A 15,769-nucleotide genomic window follows, 5' to 3' on the forward strand; every position below is an offset into this window, starting at 1 on the left:
ATTTTCTCAATTTTCGTCAACCTCTCACAAAGGAGTACAATCTCTTGTGCTTGTGAGAGCTTAAACTTCAGAGGGACGGTTTGCAGAATATCTTTGATTGACTCAGACTCTGAACAAGTGACCATGGGCCGCCGAGGACAATCCTGCCCCTGTTCAATTCCAAGTTGCTCAGAAGTAATTGAGCACTGCGTCCCTCTGTTAGTAGATCCAAAATTGCCCCAACATCTGCTCCACTAGCATGCAGTGGACCTGGCTACTGAAGCGAGGTGGAAAACTCAGTTGAGAGCACTGCGACAGGCAGAAACGCCGGGAGTACATCCTCCGCTTCAGTACTTGGTAATTGTGTCCCAACAGTATCTGGCCCTGGTTTTGCACGCTTTAAGAACAAAGGATACTCTTTTGGCCTTGTCTCACACATTGCTCCACTTGTAGTACTTGGTGGGACCTCTGCCCTGGGGCCCAACTACTCCATTCATTCTAGGAGTTAGTGGTTGGTTAGCGGTTGTGGTTTGTGCTTGCCTCCCAATCTTCATGGGGCTGCCGGCCAAATTCTGTAGTTTTAATTATCCCCAGGGCTAGGGGCCAGCTCTGAGAAATCTGCAGCTCCGTACAGCAGGGGAGAGCGAGCCCAGCCCAACTCCTCGCGATGAGGTCGCACTCACCTCCAGACATGGAGCAAATAAAAAAATTCTAGCTTACGCATCAAGAATTTTCAATTCTATTAAGGAGGCAAGGGTTTTGCTTCTCTTTCCATGCTTTAATTATCCAGCAGCCAATCAGAGAAGATTTAGAAAAACAAAACATGTCCCATAAACCCTCTTAATATCACATGACCAACCATAGAGAGGGACAATATACAAGGCTGTGACAATAATACACTTCCTCTTTCTTTGTGTGAAGTTTATAAAAGTAGTCCTGTATCACAATAAAAGCTTGAAAGAAGAACAACTTAATGTCCAATCAAAATCGAACCAATTTTCTCCAATGTGGAGAAGACCCTTGAGGAGTTAACGATCCAGATCCGAAACACAGGATATGCAGGCTATGAAGAACGTCCGTCGAGAACCCAACTTAAGAATTCTGAATTATTTCTGTTCAAAACCTAGGAAGAACAAAGCAAAATCATAATATCCACGAAGGATAATACTAAGCTATATACAGTAAAATCAGTGATACAATTGTTTAACATAATAGTGTGGGTAATGCTGTGTGTCATTTCCAGGAAATTAGTACTTAACTTATAAGACAAATCCATGTGTCGTAAAATGGGATAATCCTCGCCTCAGTGTCCTTAATAGAATTGAAAATTCTTGATGCGTAATCTAGACATTTTTTTGTTCTATGTCAGGCCCGGAGGCTCCGATTATGCTTGTTCAAAGATGATCCACCACCACGGATTCGATATCCACAATGGGCTTGTAATAAAAAGCCTTGAACGTGGACTCCGTTGACCAATCCGCTGCTCTCATAATGTCTTCTAATATGACCCACAAATTAAAGGATTTTGAAGCCATGGCTCCTCTAACTGAATGAGCTCCAAATGTCGATTCCCGCATCAGAGTAACCATCTAATCCATCTAGCCAAAGTAGCAGAAGTAACATGATTAAACAGTTTTTGGAGAGCATTTAAACTTGACCACCATGAATTAACACATAGCTGCCTCATATGCTTTCAGACACTGTACCGCACATAACTTGGAATTGTGGGGAAACGCTGGATAAGACACAGACTTGGTGCCCATTTTAGTATAACTGGAAATGGAAAAGGAGACCCCAGTTTGGGTAAAAGACCTTCCTGATAAGTCAAGAGCTCTGACACCTGCTACTCTTTTGCAAGATATAAGACACAGAAGTAAAGTCAGTTTGGCAGATAACTGCTTGCGAGATAAGTACTTATTCTCTGGCCACGTAGGAAGAAAAGATAGTACATTCACATCCCAAAGGGACGAATAGCGAGGCCGTGGGGGATTAGCAAAATGAATGCCTCTCATGAGCTTACTGACCATGAGATGTTCACCAACCGATCTGCCAGAAACAGCTAAATGACCTGCAGAGATCGCAGATCGATAATTAATAATAGACTGATAAGCCAGACCAGAGGACGCCAAAGAAGCTAAAAAGTTGATTACTAAATTGACATCAGCTTTAAAGGGATCTGAACCCCGTTCTGTACACCAATGCACCCAACGTCTCCAAGAGGAGGCATATCGTTTGTGAGTGCCAGAAGACCAAGCCTGGTGAATGTAGAAAGAAACTTGTGACAAAATGCCTGGCAAGAGCCAACGTCTTCTGAAATTCTCCATGCCACCAGCCGATGATTTCCCGTCGATATCAATGGATGAGGGATCCCGGACGGATCCAAAAGCAAGTCATCCCGAACTGGGATCAGAAGAGGAACGTCGCAAAATAGTTCCAGAGCAAGAGGGAACCAAGCTTGTGCTCTCCACAGAGGGGTTACTAGGATGACCTCTGCCCGCTGACGACGAACTTGCACCAGAACCTGTGGGATCATGCTTAAAGGAGGAAAGGCATAACCCAAGGGAGAGGACCAGTTCTGAAGAAATGCATCCGTGGCTGTCACCGCCAGAGCTGGCCTCCAACTGAAGAACCTGGGAAGTTGATGGTTCAGGCGAGAGGTGAACAAGTCCATTGAACAGGGACCCCATCGCCGATTGATCCAATGAAACACTCTCTGGTGCAGTTTCCAGTTGCTGCCATCCCGGGAAATCTGGAGTTCCAATCTGCTACAGAGTTCTTCACCCCAGGCAGGTACTCTGCATTCACTGAGATCCAGTGTTAAACAGAATTGCCGAAATTCCTTTGCAATCTGTGCTAACATCTGTGATTTCGTACCGCCTAGCTTGTTTGACATGTCTGACTGCTGAAATGTTGTCTACCTGCAGCAGAATGCATCAATCCGACCGATGGGGAGAGAGGCCCTGGATCGCAAATGATGCTGCCAGCAGTGCCAGACAATTTATGTGGAGATTGAGTTCCTCTTCCGACCACTGAGCCCCTGTACTCGGGGTCCCGCAACCAGCTCCCCAACCCCATCTGCTGGCATCTGACTCCAGAATGACATCCGGTGAATTGCCAAAGATCGCCCTGCCATTCCAGGCCTCCATGTGTTCTAGCCACCAGAATATCTCCGTCCCGGCTTCCTCCGACAGCGGAATCTTGTCCACATAAGATAATCCTCTGTGCAGATGGGAAATCTTGAGCCTCTGAAGAGCACTGTAGTGAAGGGGGCCCGGGAAGATAGCTTGGATAGATGACGAAAGAAGTCCTACTATCCAAGCTATGTTCCTCAGTTACACAAATTGCCTGGTTAAAATGAGGCATAACTCCTTCTTTATGTTGTGCACTTTCTGTTGGGGAAGAACCAATTGAGACTTCACTGAGTCTGTCTTGAAGCCCAGGAAATCCATCTGTTGAGAAGGAATGAGGGAAGATTTGGTTTGGTTGATCAGAAACCCTAGGTTCTGAAGAAGTTGAACAGTCCACGATAGATGACTGTGAAGAATTGAGGGATCTTGTGCCATGAGGATTAGATCGTCTAGGTATACTATTAACCTCACTTCATGAGCACGAAGGGCCTCTACTACAGGTCTCCTCACTTTGGTGAAACACCAAGGAGCGGACAAGAGTCTGAAAGGAAGGAACACCAGAATGGTCAAATATGCATCCTTCAGATCCAACCGGACCATCCAGTCTCCTTCTTGAAGAATATCCCTCAAGAGATGGGTTCCCTCCATCTTGAAATGCCTGTAAACTATCTAGGAATTGAATCCTTTTAGGTTTAAAACAAGACGCAAACCTCCTCCCTTCTCGTCCACTAGGAAAATGGGACTGATAAAGACCCGGGGGTGTGGAGTAGACCAGCAATTTGCCCCTTTTTTCCAGAAGAGACTGAATCTCCAAGGATATGACCTCTTAATCTCAAAGGGAAAAATGGAAAGAGGTGGAGGAGGAACCTGAAAGGGGGATTGGTGAAATTTGAGTTTGAAGCCCTGTACTGATTCCAAAATCCAAGGATCTTTGATCAAATTCTGCCACTCTGTTAGAAACAATGCTACCCTGCCCCCCAAGAACCACCTCCAAATAAGGGATAATTCTCACCTGAATTAGCGGACTCTTGAGAGGTATTTTGTTGTCCTCTGTAATAGTTCTTGCGATATCCTGATCGTCCGCCGCGGAGTCAGGAAGGGTAGAAGGTAGAGTCTGCAGCTTGCCCTCCATCATATCCTCGTCAATGACCTGAGTCCCGTCTGGGGCCTTGATAGTAGTAACGGCCTGACTAGCGACCCTGCATACATCTGGCCCGTCGAAAAACTATGTCACGAAACACCTTTTTGAGGGATAGTTGGGCTTTATCCATAGAGTTAAAGGTGGCCGCAAATTTTGAGAGGTCTTTAATGAAGGGAGCTCAAACAGAAGTCTTTGGGCCACAGGACCCGCCTCCGAAGTGGCAAGTTTGTTCAGTTGAGGATCTGTCCTCATAAGAATGGATCATCTCAGTTCCGTCAAAATTGCCATGGCATTACCTAACTAACAAATAGCTCTCTGAGCCCATCCCACTAAGATGTCTGGGTCAATAGGGACATTTGACTCCTTCGCCAGGTATGCTAACTCCAGCATTTTTCCCAGTGGGCCTGGAAGATCTAAAATTTTGTCTTGGCATGACCTCCAGGCCCGATCCAGACCTTTCTTAGGGTCCTTCGACCATTTTTTCATAAAGGTGACCATTGTCAGGTCAATCTCTGAGGTATCGTGACTTTCCCTTCAAGATCGGGTCTAGGGCATTCTGCCCGAAGTCTGGCTCTTACTTCTGTATCAAATCCAGATCTGATGTGTTCCTGAATATAGAGTGCTACTGGAAGAGGGGACCTACAAGAGGAGCAAGGATGGACAATTTCCTCTGGGTTGAAATGAAGAACTTTCTGTACTTTTGGTGTTTGTTCCTTGGACTTGCCTGTCCTCTTACGTTTACTAGAGCCTGGGCGATTCACCTGATCTAAAACCGAGTTGGAGTCTGTACTAGAATCAGAAGTTGAATTGTCTGGGGCTGGACAAGCACCCTGCCATTCCTGGGACTGAGAGGTACTGTAACCATGCTCACTCTGAATAGAGGCCGACAAGCGTTCAAATATTTCGGAGTGAGGCTATTTTTTGGCCTTAGATTTACCTTTGGAGGTAGACGGAAGTCCAGATTGAGGCTCCTCAGATGGTGTGAGTGGTGGCAACCAACCCTTTTGCCCGGCAAAGCTTTCAAAATGGTGGGTAAGGGGCTGCAGAGCCTTAGCCAAGGCTTTATTAACAGAGAGTTTCACACTATTGTCTAAAGTTCCTACCAAATTTTCTTCCAAAGAAGGAGCATCGTCAACAACATAATCATCCTCATCATAAGAATATGATTGTGCCATTATTCGAATTCAGGTAGGTCCCAAGGGACTATGTATCAAAGGGTAGCCGAGGTCTACAATCTAGGGGAGTGCTCACTCCAGCAGGTGTGAAATGAAGCAAATAGAGCGTGGAGGGAGCTGCCTGCAGCACTCTAGGCAGACCCTATGCCAATTTTCCAACCCTGTGAAGGTTGAATTCACAGGGTGTCAGGTAGCAAAGCAAAAGAGCACTTAAACTTTGGCCACATGGAAAAAATCATGAGGGGACCTTCTGGGAAGCAAACACTTCTATTTTTAGGCTCTTTCAGTAATTACGCATTCGTCTCCGAGCACCGCTGGCAAATGAAGCGTGCGATGATCGTAGATGACCATGCGCATGCTCAAAGTCCCAATGGGACTAAAAATAGGACTGTAGGCGCGAGGCACCGTCGGCGGCTCCCACTCCATCTGATTACAGACGTGAGCACTGAGTGTGCTTCAATTGCAGCTTAGATTTAGAAGGAATCTAAAAATAACCGTACAACATAGCGCGGTAAAGCAAACAGTAAATCAGACAGGAAAAATATACTTAACTGGCTGCGGGAGCAGCAAACAAAGAGGGAGTGTATTATTGTCACAGCCTTATATATTGTCCCTCTCTATTGTTGGTCATGTGATATTAAGAGAGTTTATGGGATGTGTTTTGTTTTTCTAAATCTTCTCTGATTGGCTGCTGGAAAATTAAAGCATGGAAAGAGAAGCATAATCGGAGTCTCCAGTCCTGACATAGAATTTATTTTGCAAGGCCACTGACTGGGAGTTTAAAAAAGAGCAGACCGAATCTTGTAATGCCACTCTCCGACATGCTACAACTGCCGTTCTGCTACGGATCACAGCTATACGGCTGGCCATCAAAAACCGCTGCCCTTCTAGGTAGGGGGGGGGGGGAAGCGGTGAAAGGTTAGCATTATCAGCTGCTTATAGCTTTCATCCAACCTCCGCCATAATTGTCATTGTGCATCTCACCTATTGATTTTAACAACATCCTTTTGTGATTTCTTGAACTGTGGAGTTGATGATCTTGTAGGTGTACCAGGCATTAAACTCATACTCTGAAAACCTAAAAGGTGTTACTGAGTGCTTTCTAGTGTGCCACCTGCAGTAGTTAATTACACCAGTTTTGTGCTGCCTGTGTCCCTAAGATGTTTTCCCACACCCTATTAATACTGTGTTTTCAGTAGCAGCCTGTAAGTTCCTTTTTCTTTAGTAGCATTGCTTATGTCTATACCTGCGCAGCCAGTTAGTCACTCACCTAACATTTAACCGCTTAACCTACTGTAGGTTTTTTTCTTCCAACCGAGACCTTACCAAGTTCTCTGAAGATTACTCTTTTAGGATCCCCCTCACTAAAAATGTCTGTGGCCCTGCAGGTGTTTCTAATTTCTACCCAGATCATTCTAATTGCTCTCTTTCTAGCCCCACAGACAAGCCATTCTTTTTCTCTCTGTCCATATTCATCTCATTCACTCCCCAGAGATTTCTGCTGTACTGCTCTAGATAGTCATTCCCTTCACAGAGTTCTAATTCTCTCCTTCAACGGACTTTCCTCCAACTGCCATCTCATCCTTATCAGGAAGGTCTATTCCTTACATCCCACCTAAGCATATCCAGGGCTGGACTGGCCATAGCGGGCATTGGGCGTTACCCTGGGGGGCGGGAGGGGTGGGGGCCGGTTTTGCAATGGTGCTGCTATTTCGGTCCCCATTAACAAAAGCCACAAGCCAGCATTATCCACTCACTCTCACTTCCAGCCTCTGTGAAGGGGCTGGTCTGACACAATTGCCGGGGCTGCTTTGGTTTCCAGTCCGGCCCGAGTAGATCATTCCTTTTCCAGAGATCTCTTCCCTAACCTGTGTCTTTCATGAACTTCATATTGTAAAGTATATAGGGAATAGTGTACAGAAGACATCATGATGCAAAGGGTTAACTAGTTTACTTAGTGTTGATGAGTGAAAATACATGCAGAAACGTCACGTACCGCACAGAGATACAGGATGATCTTGTGATGTTTATTTTTGCCATTCAGATTAGATCAAACTATATGTGCTGCCAAGGTGTTGTGTTTACTGTATCATGCCAAGGCATGTGGATCAAGGGAGACATACCGTTGAGGTTATGCTGACCCAAACATGTCTGAGATTAGCTTGAGGGCCCTGGGATGATGACTGATTGGTGCCCGTGAGAGAGGTCTGAGATGAAGCTGGTAGGAGTTGGGAGGATCATGCGTTAGTGATAATACTGATAACACGATGAAACAACTGGCACAGGAAAATAATATGATGTGTAAGCCAGATTTTAGATTATAAAAAGGAGGGTGTGTGGATCCCTTGGGGAAGCTCACAGACAGAGTTGTGCAGATTTGCCATCACCAGGTGCTGCCCCTTTGTGCTGTTTCCAGAGAGTGTTTGAAGCAGGCTTCCCGGTGCCAGCTGCTAAAGTTGTCATACATGGATGTAGGGCTTTTTCTCCTAATTTATATTGATTCACAGAATTCTTATTCTGCTTTTGATTAAGTAATTGATTTGAGGTTGTTTTGCCTTTGTTAGGCCAGCATTGAGATATATATATATATAACGGTTTTGCTACTGTTTAGTCAGCATTGCCAATATACATGAGTGTTGCTATTGCTTTCACTAAAGTTATATTGCATCAGCTATGTGTGATGCTCCTTACTGGGTGTCCATATCGATTTGTACATGATAAATATTGCTTGAAGTGATTGCAGGCAACCAGTACAACTCAAATATCCTGTACACACCTACTTTCACTGGTTCCATTTCTCCACAGGTGTTGCAGTGTCAGATCAGGAAGATGAGGCTCTTCTCCCTCCTGTACATCCTTGTGTGCCTCCTGGGCACATTGTGTGTGCTCTTAACAGTTTTCTGGGTCCAGAAGTGGCGTGGTGGCTTTGCCTGGGATGGATCACAAATGATGTTCAATTGGCACCCGGTGTGCATGGTGACCGGGCTTGTGGTACTCTATGGAAATGGTAAGTAGCAACTGGAACTATTAAGAACGGAGAAGCCAATACCAAATAACTGCACAAAGCCTTAATGTGTGCTTTCTACCTATAACCTTCCTAGTGCCCTCTGTTTTGGATTGGGTGATAGTCTGCTGCGTCGACTACCTCCTGTGCTAGACGATTACTGTATGTGTGGATACATATTATACTTGATTGGCAGTAACAGTACAGTTGTTTTCAAAAGTTATGATAAACTAGATACTAGACAGAATTGGTCTTCAAAGGGAGCTTTTTGTGGCAAACTCTGGTTACGTAGGCTTTTTTGTGTGTTATGGAACTGGTACAGAAAGTTAAACAGGGGTGTACATACTAGTAGAGATAGTATTAAAATGTGCCACTGGCTAGGTGGTAGAGGCAGCTTTGTGAGGCAGACTGAGGACATTTTGGACAATACCTGCCATGATTGGTGATTTATTTCGTATGGTAGGAAAAAAATTGATGGTGTATGGGTTTGTTAGAAGGTTGATTGGCAATAGGTGCTCTTCTGCTAAAATTGTGTCACATCTGTAGAGGAAATAGTTCCACCTTTTGTAATAAAGCAGGGCCCATGGGAAAGATCTTTAATAACGGTGAGTAGGTTGGAGAGTATTAGGGTTGTAGTGGGAGTCTCACAGATAATTGGAAAAGAAGGCTTTTTCACATGCTGTGATTTTATGACATTTTTATAGCCTACTGAAGAGCTCTTTGTCTTTATGAGGAGGTGTGTGTCCAGTTTCTCTAAGCCTTATGAAATGTGATTTTGAAGGCTCTGAAATGAGAGCACTGAGGCTACATATTTTGGGGTCTGGCTTTTGTATCCTTAAGCAAAACTAATGTTTCTAAATTGATGAAAAGGTTTATCATTGTAGGCATCAAGTTGCTTCTCTTTAAAGGCAAGAAGAAGAAATACTTAAGACTGTGTTGAACTAGAGAAATTACAGTGAATCCAGTGAGACACTGTAATATTTTGGAGAGTATTGGTGAGGGATGGAATGATCACTGAAGTTTCTTCAATGATGTGATGAGAGTGGTTGGTCTTGATGAAAACTCAGACACCAGCTAGTTTGGGATATTTTCGGAGTAAATCTGATAAAAAAACAGCAACTGGCTGGGTATTTTGCAGTAATTTGTTGGGTGAAACTAATCAAAATGAGAGGGGTGAGTATGCAGATGTCTCTGTGTTAGTGCTCTATGTGTAGATGAGGTGTGGGTAGCTTGGGATGATAAGACCAGAGGTAAAAAGGTCATGGAGTAGCAATGGGGAAACTGAAGTCAAGGACTGCATGAAGGATGAACACTGGACGGATGACTCCCATCCCGTCAAAATAGTAAATTTGACTAATAGCTATGGGCTTGGTGTGAGACAGGGAGAACAACAGCTGTTAGTTATCAAATGATTGCTACTTTGCCACTTGTTTTGAGTGTGGTAATCCAGAAGAATGAAAGACCTCCTGTGGGTTTTAGTTCAGATTGATAGGTGGTAGATTTAGTCTGTCAGCCGACCAAATGAGTTTTTCTACCAATGAAGTGGTATGTTATTTTATGAATCTGTCTCTTCACATCTTGAAGTATGACCTGACATTCATGATATATATCGACACACACACACACACACACACACACACACACACACACACACACACACACACACACACACGCGCGAATAACGGCACCAGGCACAGCCTAATGTGAAAACAGTCTCTCCTTGACTGCCCACTCTGTGCCCCTTGCTATATTAACAAATCTCTATCCTTTTAACCAACACCAATCATGCCCTGCGCTCTTGGTATGACCCCGGTATTGTTTCCGTTGATGTGTACCCACACACTTTAGTTTCTCTTGGTATGACCTTCTCTTCTGTCTCTCGGTATGGCCTTTTTCTGTTTTGTTTGATAAATGTACGTTCTCTTTTTTCCTTAGTATATCCCCTCTCCTTCTTCCTTTGGTATATTCCAGGCCTGTCACTGATACACGGTTGACCTCTTCTCTTTTATTATAGCTGCACTGGTGTACCGCCTGCCATTCTCCTGGGTAGGACAGAAGCTGCCCTGGAAGCTGCTCCACGCTGGACTGACCCTTGCTGCCTTCATCCTCTCAGTTATAGGCCTCGTAGCCGTGTTTGCGTTCCACAACAAGCAGCAGATCCCAAATCTGTACTCCCTGCACAGCTGGCTGGGCTTTACTGCAGTCCTGCTCTTCTCCCTCCAGGTGTTTGTTCTTGATATTTCTTTTGGTATACATCAACTTAAAATGCACCAGGCTGTTGCAGCTATTACCACTTCATGTGTACAATAAGAATATCCCAATTCGGAATTGTCTTTTCAAATATTGGTGGATTTCAGGAGTACAGTGCTCTCTAAGCAAGAGGTAAAATTGCCTTTAATCAGAATAACACACCTTCACAATGTGGCCTAATTTCACACAGTAAGGAAAGTGCCTGGCCCTGCAGAAGGAGTGGCTGCCCCAGAAGAGAAGTCCAGCAAGTGTCTCATGTGTGGGACACCAAAAATAGGTAATTGATGTCAGGGAGTGAAGCCGGTGTCGATTCGAACCACGAGCGGTGCAATTCTTGTGCGCTTTGTGAAGAAGCTATCCATCAGAATGACATTGCGCTGCCTGGTTTTCCTGCTGAAGACCCTGAAGGTCTGGTGTTCCCACTGCCTGCCCAAGTTGTTCACCTGTGAGGAGCTTCCCCAGTGGCTCAGAGGCCACAACTGCAGAAGACCACCACCCATCTGTACCAGACAGTACGCTGCAACTGCTGAAGATGAACACCTTTATGCACCAGCTGAAGTGTAGCAACTGCTGAAGAAGAGCACCCACTTAGGGGCTGCTACTGCTGAGGACAAGCGCACACCAAGCAGGCTTGACATGCTATTCAGTACTGATGACCTAGGGACGAGTGAGATGACTGTCCACAGTCCTCCTTAACAGACACACATCCTGAGTATGTGAAGTCACTAAGTGCACCAACCATTGCCATTATTCATAATGATTTTGAGGTTGCGTGGTAGTATTCACATGAACCGAGATACTGTGCCCAGTCCATGCAAAGGTGAACCTTGCGGCTAGACACTAACCTTTCTTGGAATAAACATTCTGGACATAAGAGCTGTTGAACTGACCTATAAACTCTATTTTGGAGTAAAATATAGTGCTCTGCAAAGTACCTTTATCTTAAGTTACCTCAGTCAATAGTTGCTTCCCAAAAAGGGGTAGAGGGCATCCTAGTGGGGGAACAGTGTTCACTGAAATTTTTAGGTAAGGTTGCTTGCAACTCTGTTACTGAACCACCTTTGGAGTGTGTAGCATTTTGTTTTACTGCAAGATTAAAGCACCTTCTCTAAACTGAAAGCTAATTGCTGGGTTGCACAAAAAGCTGTTGTGCCATTTGTGTTCTGATGCCTTGCCCCTCATACTATCTCCCTGACAAACCTTTGACTACTTACCATTGCTACCCTGAGAGTCAAGTATGGAAGGGGTATTCTTGGCCAAGTTTGCATAGCATTAGTAGGGCGGACCCCAGGCCACCATTAGCAGTCAACCCCATTTAGCCCGATAGCTGTGGTCTCTCCTGAGGCTCTCCAAATAGGGTTTGACAACTGTAAGGCCAGTTTTAACCAACATCATGGCACTGAAATGGTAAGTACAGCATGATGGTGGTGTAGGACCCCTGCCCCCTTGCATCTAAAAGCAGCTTTCAACACCATCAGTCACTCCATCCTTCTTCACAGGCTGGCAGACAATGGATCTTGAAATGTACTTCTTACTTGGTTTAAGTAATTCCTTACTGGGAAAACCAGTCAGTGAGACTTAGGTCTTTCATGTATGAATCCAGCTTTGTGAATGTGGAGTCCCTCAGAGTGCGGCACTCTCACCACTCCTGTCAAACATATTTATGCCCACTGTTGGTCCAGCTTAAATCTTGAGGCTTAATGTGCTATCATTTTAATGAGGAGTCGAGGATTCAGCTCTTTTCCATCAAAATACTAGGAAAGTAAAAAGTCTGCTGCACGACTGCTCGAGAACGGTAAGTGGATGGGAACTGATCAGCTAAAATTAACCCAAGAAAATACTTAAATTATGTTGACTGTTACACTTCCAAACGTTTGACCAAAGGAAATGTGGCTGGAACCACACAGTAAACTGTGATCTGACAGCTAATGACAAGAACCTGGGTTTGATCCTGAATAACAAGGTTTCATCTTGGAGGATCTTGCACCACTTAAATGTTCTATGAAAGCTTACTTGTTTCTTTGGCTTTACCCTGCTCCTTAGGCACTCATATTATTATAGTTTGACAGCTAATTTTGCCACCACCAGCAGCTACAACTGCAGATTCATGTAATTAAAGTGTCCCCCGCAAACGATTCTCTTACCTGCAATGGTTGCATCAGGCAGTTTTTAGCACCAGTATACAAAGCACGGCGTGGTCATACTGTACCAACAGCTTCTGATGATATTCTTTCAAACATATGTGCTATTTATGTATTATTTGTAGTCAAATGTTTTATCTGCAGGGATCCAGTTAGGCCAACCAGGCATTTTGTAAGTCCATTATGTATTGTGGTATTGCTCTAGAGCCTTCGTCTCTGTTAGAAAATGGGGTTCTGGTTGGCTGAGGTATGCACCCTGTCCAAGCAGAACCCACAATCCTGGTCAGGCTAAGTCAGATACACACCATAAGGTAACCTGTGCTCATCCTCTGACAGCTTGGCACATTGCAGTATGGCTTAACTCAAGAGGCAATGTGTAAAGTATTTGTGCAACAATTCAAACAGTGAAAACACTACACAAAAAGACACGAAACCTGGTTAGAAAAAGAGAGCTTATTTTATGAGTAAAACAAGACCAAATGACAATATCCAATAAGTAGAAGTTGAGTTATGAATTTTTAAATATTAAAATGCACTTTAGTACTTAAAAGCAGAAATTGGCAACTCGGGATAGCTGGTCGCGCTTGACCAGGTTAATACAAAAGTTTAGGTTGACTGCAATGGAGCGCTGGTCGGATAAAGTCCCAGACTAGTCCAGTTGAAGTTTTACCTTCTCAAAAGTTGAGCCAAGAGTCCCATTTGCGTGAAAGAAGTCTGTCGGGATCAAGGGTACGATGAGTGGGCTGGGGATCACGGACGGGTGGACTGGAGGCTTGTGGTCGCCAGCAACAAGGCTTCCTGTGCGAAGAGGTGAACTTGCAGCGGTTTGTGCTGATTCTTCAGGTGGGTGGCATGGTTCTGGTGCAAGCAGGCCCGTTCATGGTCACAAAGATCCCAGTTTGTAGTGTCTGAGGTCCAGTTATTATAACCAGTGGTGCCTTTAAAGTCCCTGCCCTGGCTCCAAACACACTACAGGGGTTAGAAACCATTTGTGTGCGACAGGGCCCAGCTCATGCAGGCGTAAGTGTCAGCTTCTCCCTCCCATCCTTCCCAGGATAGCCCATCAGCCTGTGGATGGCCCATAAGCCACACCTAAGCACCCTCTGTGTGTATGGCTTTCTGTAGGGAATGCACAAGAGTCCAGCTGTCACTCACCCAGACATGTATTCAGAGACAGGAAGAAGGCACCAGATGGTTTAAGTAAGAAATTGCCAACTTTCTAAAAGCAGCATTTTCAGAATTACAATTTCAAATTGTCTTGCACGTCCACTACTTTTTTTGACTGCTTGCATTCTCCCTTCTTCCATAACAATTGTGTTTTTATTTAGTAGATTCTTAAAGCTAGCTTTTTTTCGTTGCAGTCTCTCTCCAGCTGCACATGGTGTCTGTTCTTTGTTGCATTTTCTCCCTCTCTCCACTGAGCAGTCATTCTTACTTTTGTGCTTTTAGCCCTCTTTTTTTCTCTGTCAGTCTCTCCTGGTCGCATGTCTTCAAGCTTGCAGTCTCTCAACATTTTTCTATTTATAGTCTCAACACTAACATTGGCCACATATTCTGGCCATTGCTTTCACATTACTGTTATTCAGTCAATTTATAGTTTTTCTGTTGATTCTTCTTGCTTTTTCTTTTAGCCTTCCATGGCCGTTTTTACACACTCTGTTTAGTGTTGATTCTATGCTTAGAATGTTTCTCTCTCTCTGTTTATTGTTGATTCTGTTTACAGTGTTTTTCTCTCTCTCTCTCCCTCTCTTTGAGGTGCCTTGTTCTCTCCAGCCATAACACCATATCCTTGCAGCTTCTTATTGTATATTTTATGACTCTGTTTTTAGCCCTCTCTTTTACCATTGTTGTTTTTGCTTGCAGTGGATCGCAGGACTTTGCACCTTCCTCTTGCCACTGATGCCTGTTTGGTTCCGCAGTGCCTACAAACCAATCCACATTTGCTTTGGGTCAGCAGTCTTTGTCCTTTCCTTGGCTTCTGCAATTGCTGGAATTACTGAAAAGCTGATGTTTAGCCTGTAAGTAATGTGTCATTTGAGCAGAACAGGTGGCAAAGGGACATTAATGCTGCATTTCTGAAATAAGTCTTCTCTCAGGGTCCCTATCTTGGAAGGTACCCACCCATCAGACTGGATCATGAAGATTTTACAATAGGGCTCCCAATCGACACTAGATGGTGCCCAAGTAGCTCCTGCTGTGGGGTTGGCAACGTCATTCCTGGAGGTGATGCAGTAACTGCATAATGGTTCTGCTTCTTTTGGATAACGTTGGCTCCTCTTTTCAGGATGCCAGTGTAATGAAGACAGGTCATCTTTAATGAAGTGTAAGCTTTGCTAGGCAAATTGGACCTTCATCTCTTCCCCATCCCTCCACTTCACCCTCTTCTTAACTCTGCTGTACATACCATCACCCTTGAACATTCCAACCCAAACAAGGTAAGCCCAGAGGAAAACTGGAGGTGGGAACAGACTGCGCATATATATATATATATATATATATATATATATATATATAACACATTTCATCCCTTTAAACAAAGAATACATTCAGTCTTGAAACATCCTCCAACAGGCTTTTCTGTTTTGAGACACTGTTGTCAGCATGCCAATCTCTGATTCATTGAACATAGGACAACTAAGCCCAGGTTCAGGTAGAACACCAGGGAGGGTGTCTAAGATCTATTGGAGTCAAATACATGAGAATCATCCTTGACATCCACGAAACAATTGCTTAATTTGCTCCTAACAAGTCTATCACTTCACCCTTTTCTTGTTGGTTTTTACATTGTTCATCAAATATGTTTGTCATGAGAGGCTTGATATTGCATAGTAGATCGGCACACCAAGACAGAGTCCAGGTACCTGTGGGTGGGATAGCATGAATGTGCAAAATATCTCTAAGAATCAACTTGTGACCACTGTAATGAAGAGAGGATTGTGCTGGGAGTTCAG

The 15,769-nt window shown here is 44.3% G+C and overlaps 1 protein-coding gene across 4 annotated transcripts in view; it reads left to right on the forward strand.

Moving 5' to 3' along the window:
* The window catches only part of CYB561A3 (cytochrome b561 family member A3), a 129,405-nt gene that overhangs the window by 82,882 nt on the left and 30,754 nt on the right, over window positions 1–15,769 (forward strand). For all 4 annotated transcript variants that reach the window (XM_069223269.1, XM_069223270.1, XM_069223268.1 and 1 more), the window contains exons 2-4: window positions 8,229–8,430; window positions 10,442–10,650; window positions 14,682–14,836. In XM_069223269.1, coding sequence (XP_069079370.1) covers window positions 8,253–8,430; window positions 10,442–10,650; window positions 14,682–14,836 — 542 coding nt within the window. In that variant the 5' untranslated portion in view covers window positions 8,229–8,252. The remainder of the gene's footprint in view (window positions 1–8,228; window positions 8,431–10,441; window positions 10,651–14,681; window positions 14,837–15,769) is intronic.

Source organism: Pleurodeles waltl, chromosome 3_1 (genome assembly GCF_031143425.1).
Source record: "Pleurodeles waltl isolate 20211129_DDA chromosome 3_1, aPleWal1.hap1.20221129, whole genome shotgun sequence".
NCBI classification, from domain to species: domain Eukaryota; kingdom Metazoa; phylum Chordata; class Amphibia; order Caudata; family Salamandridae; genus Pleurodeles; species Pleurodeles waltl.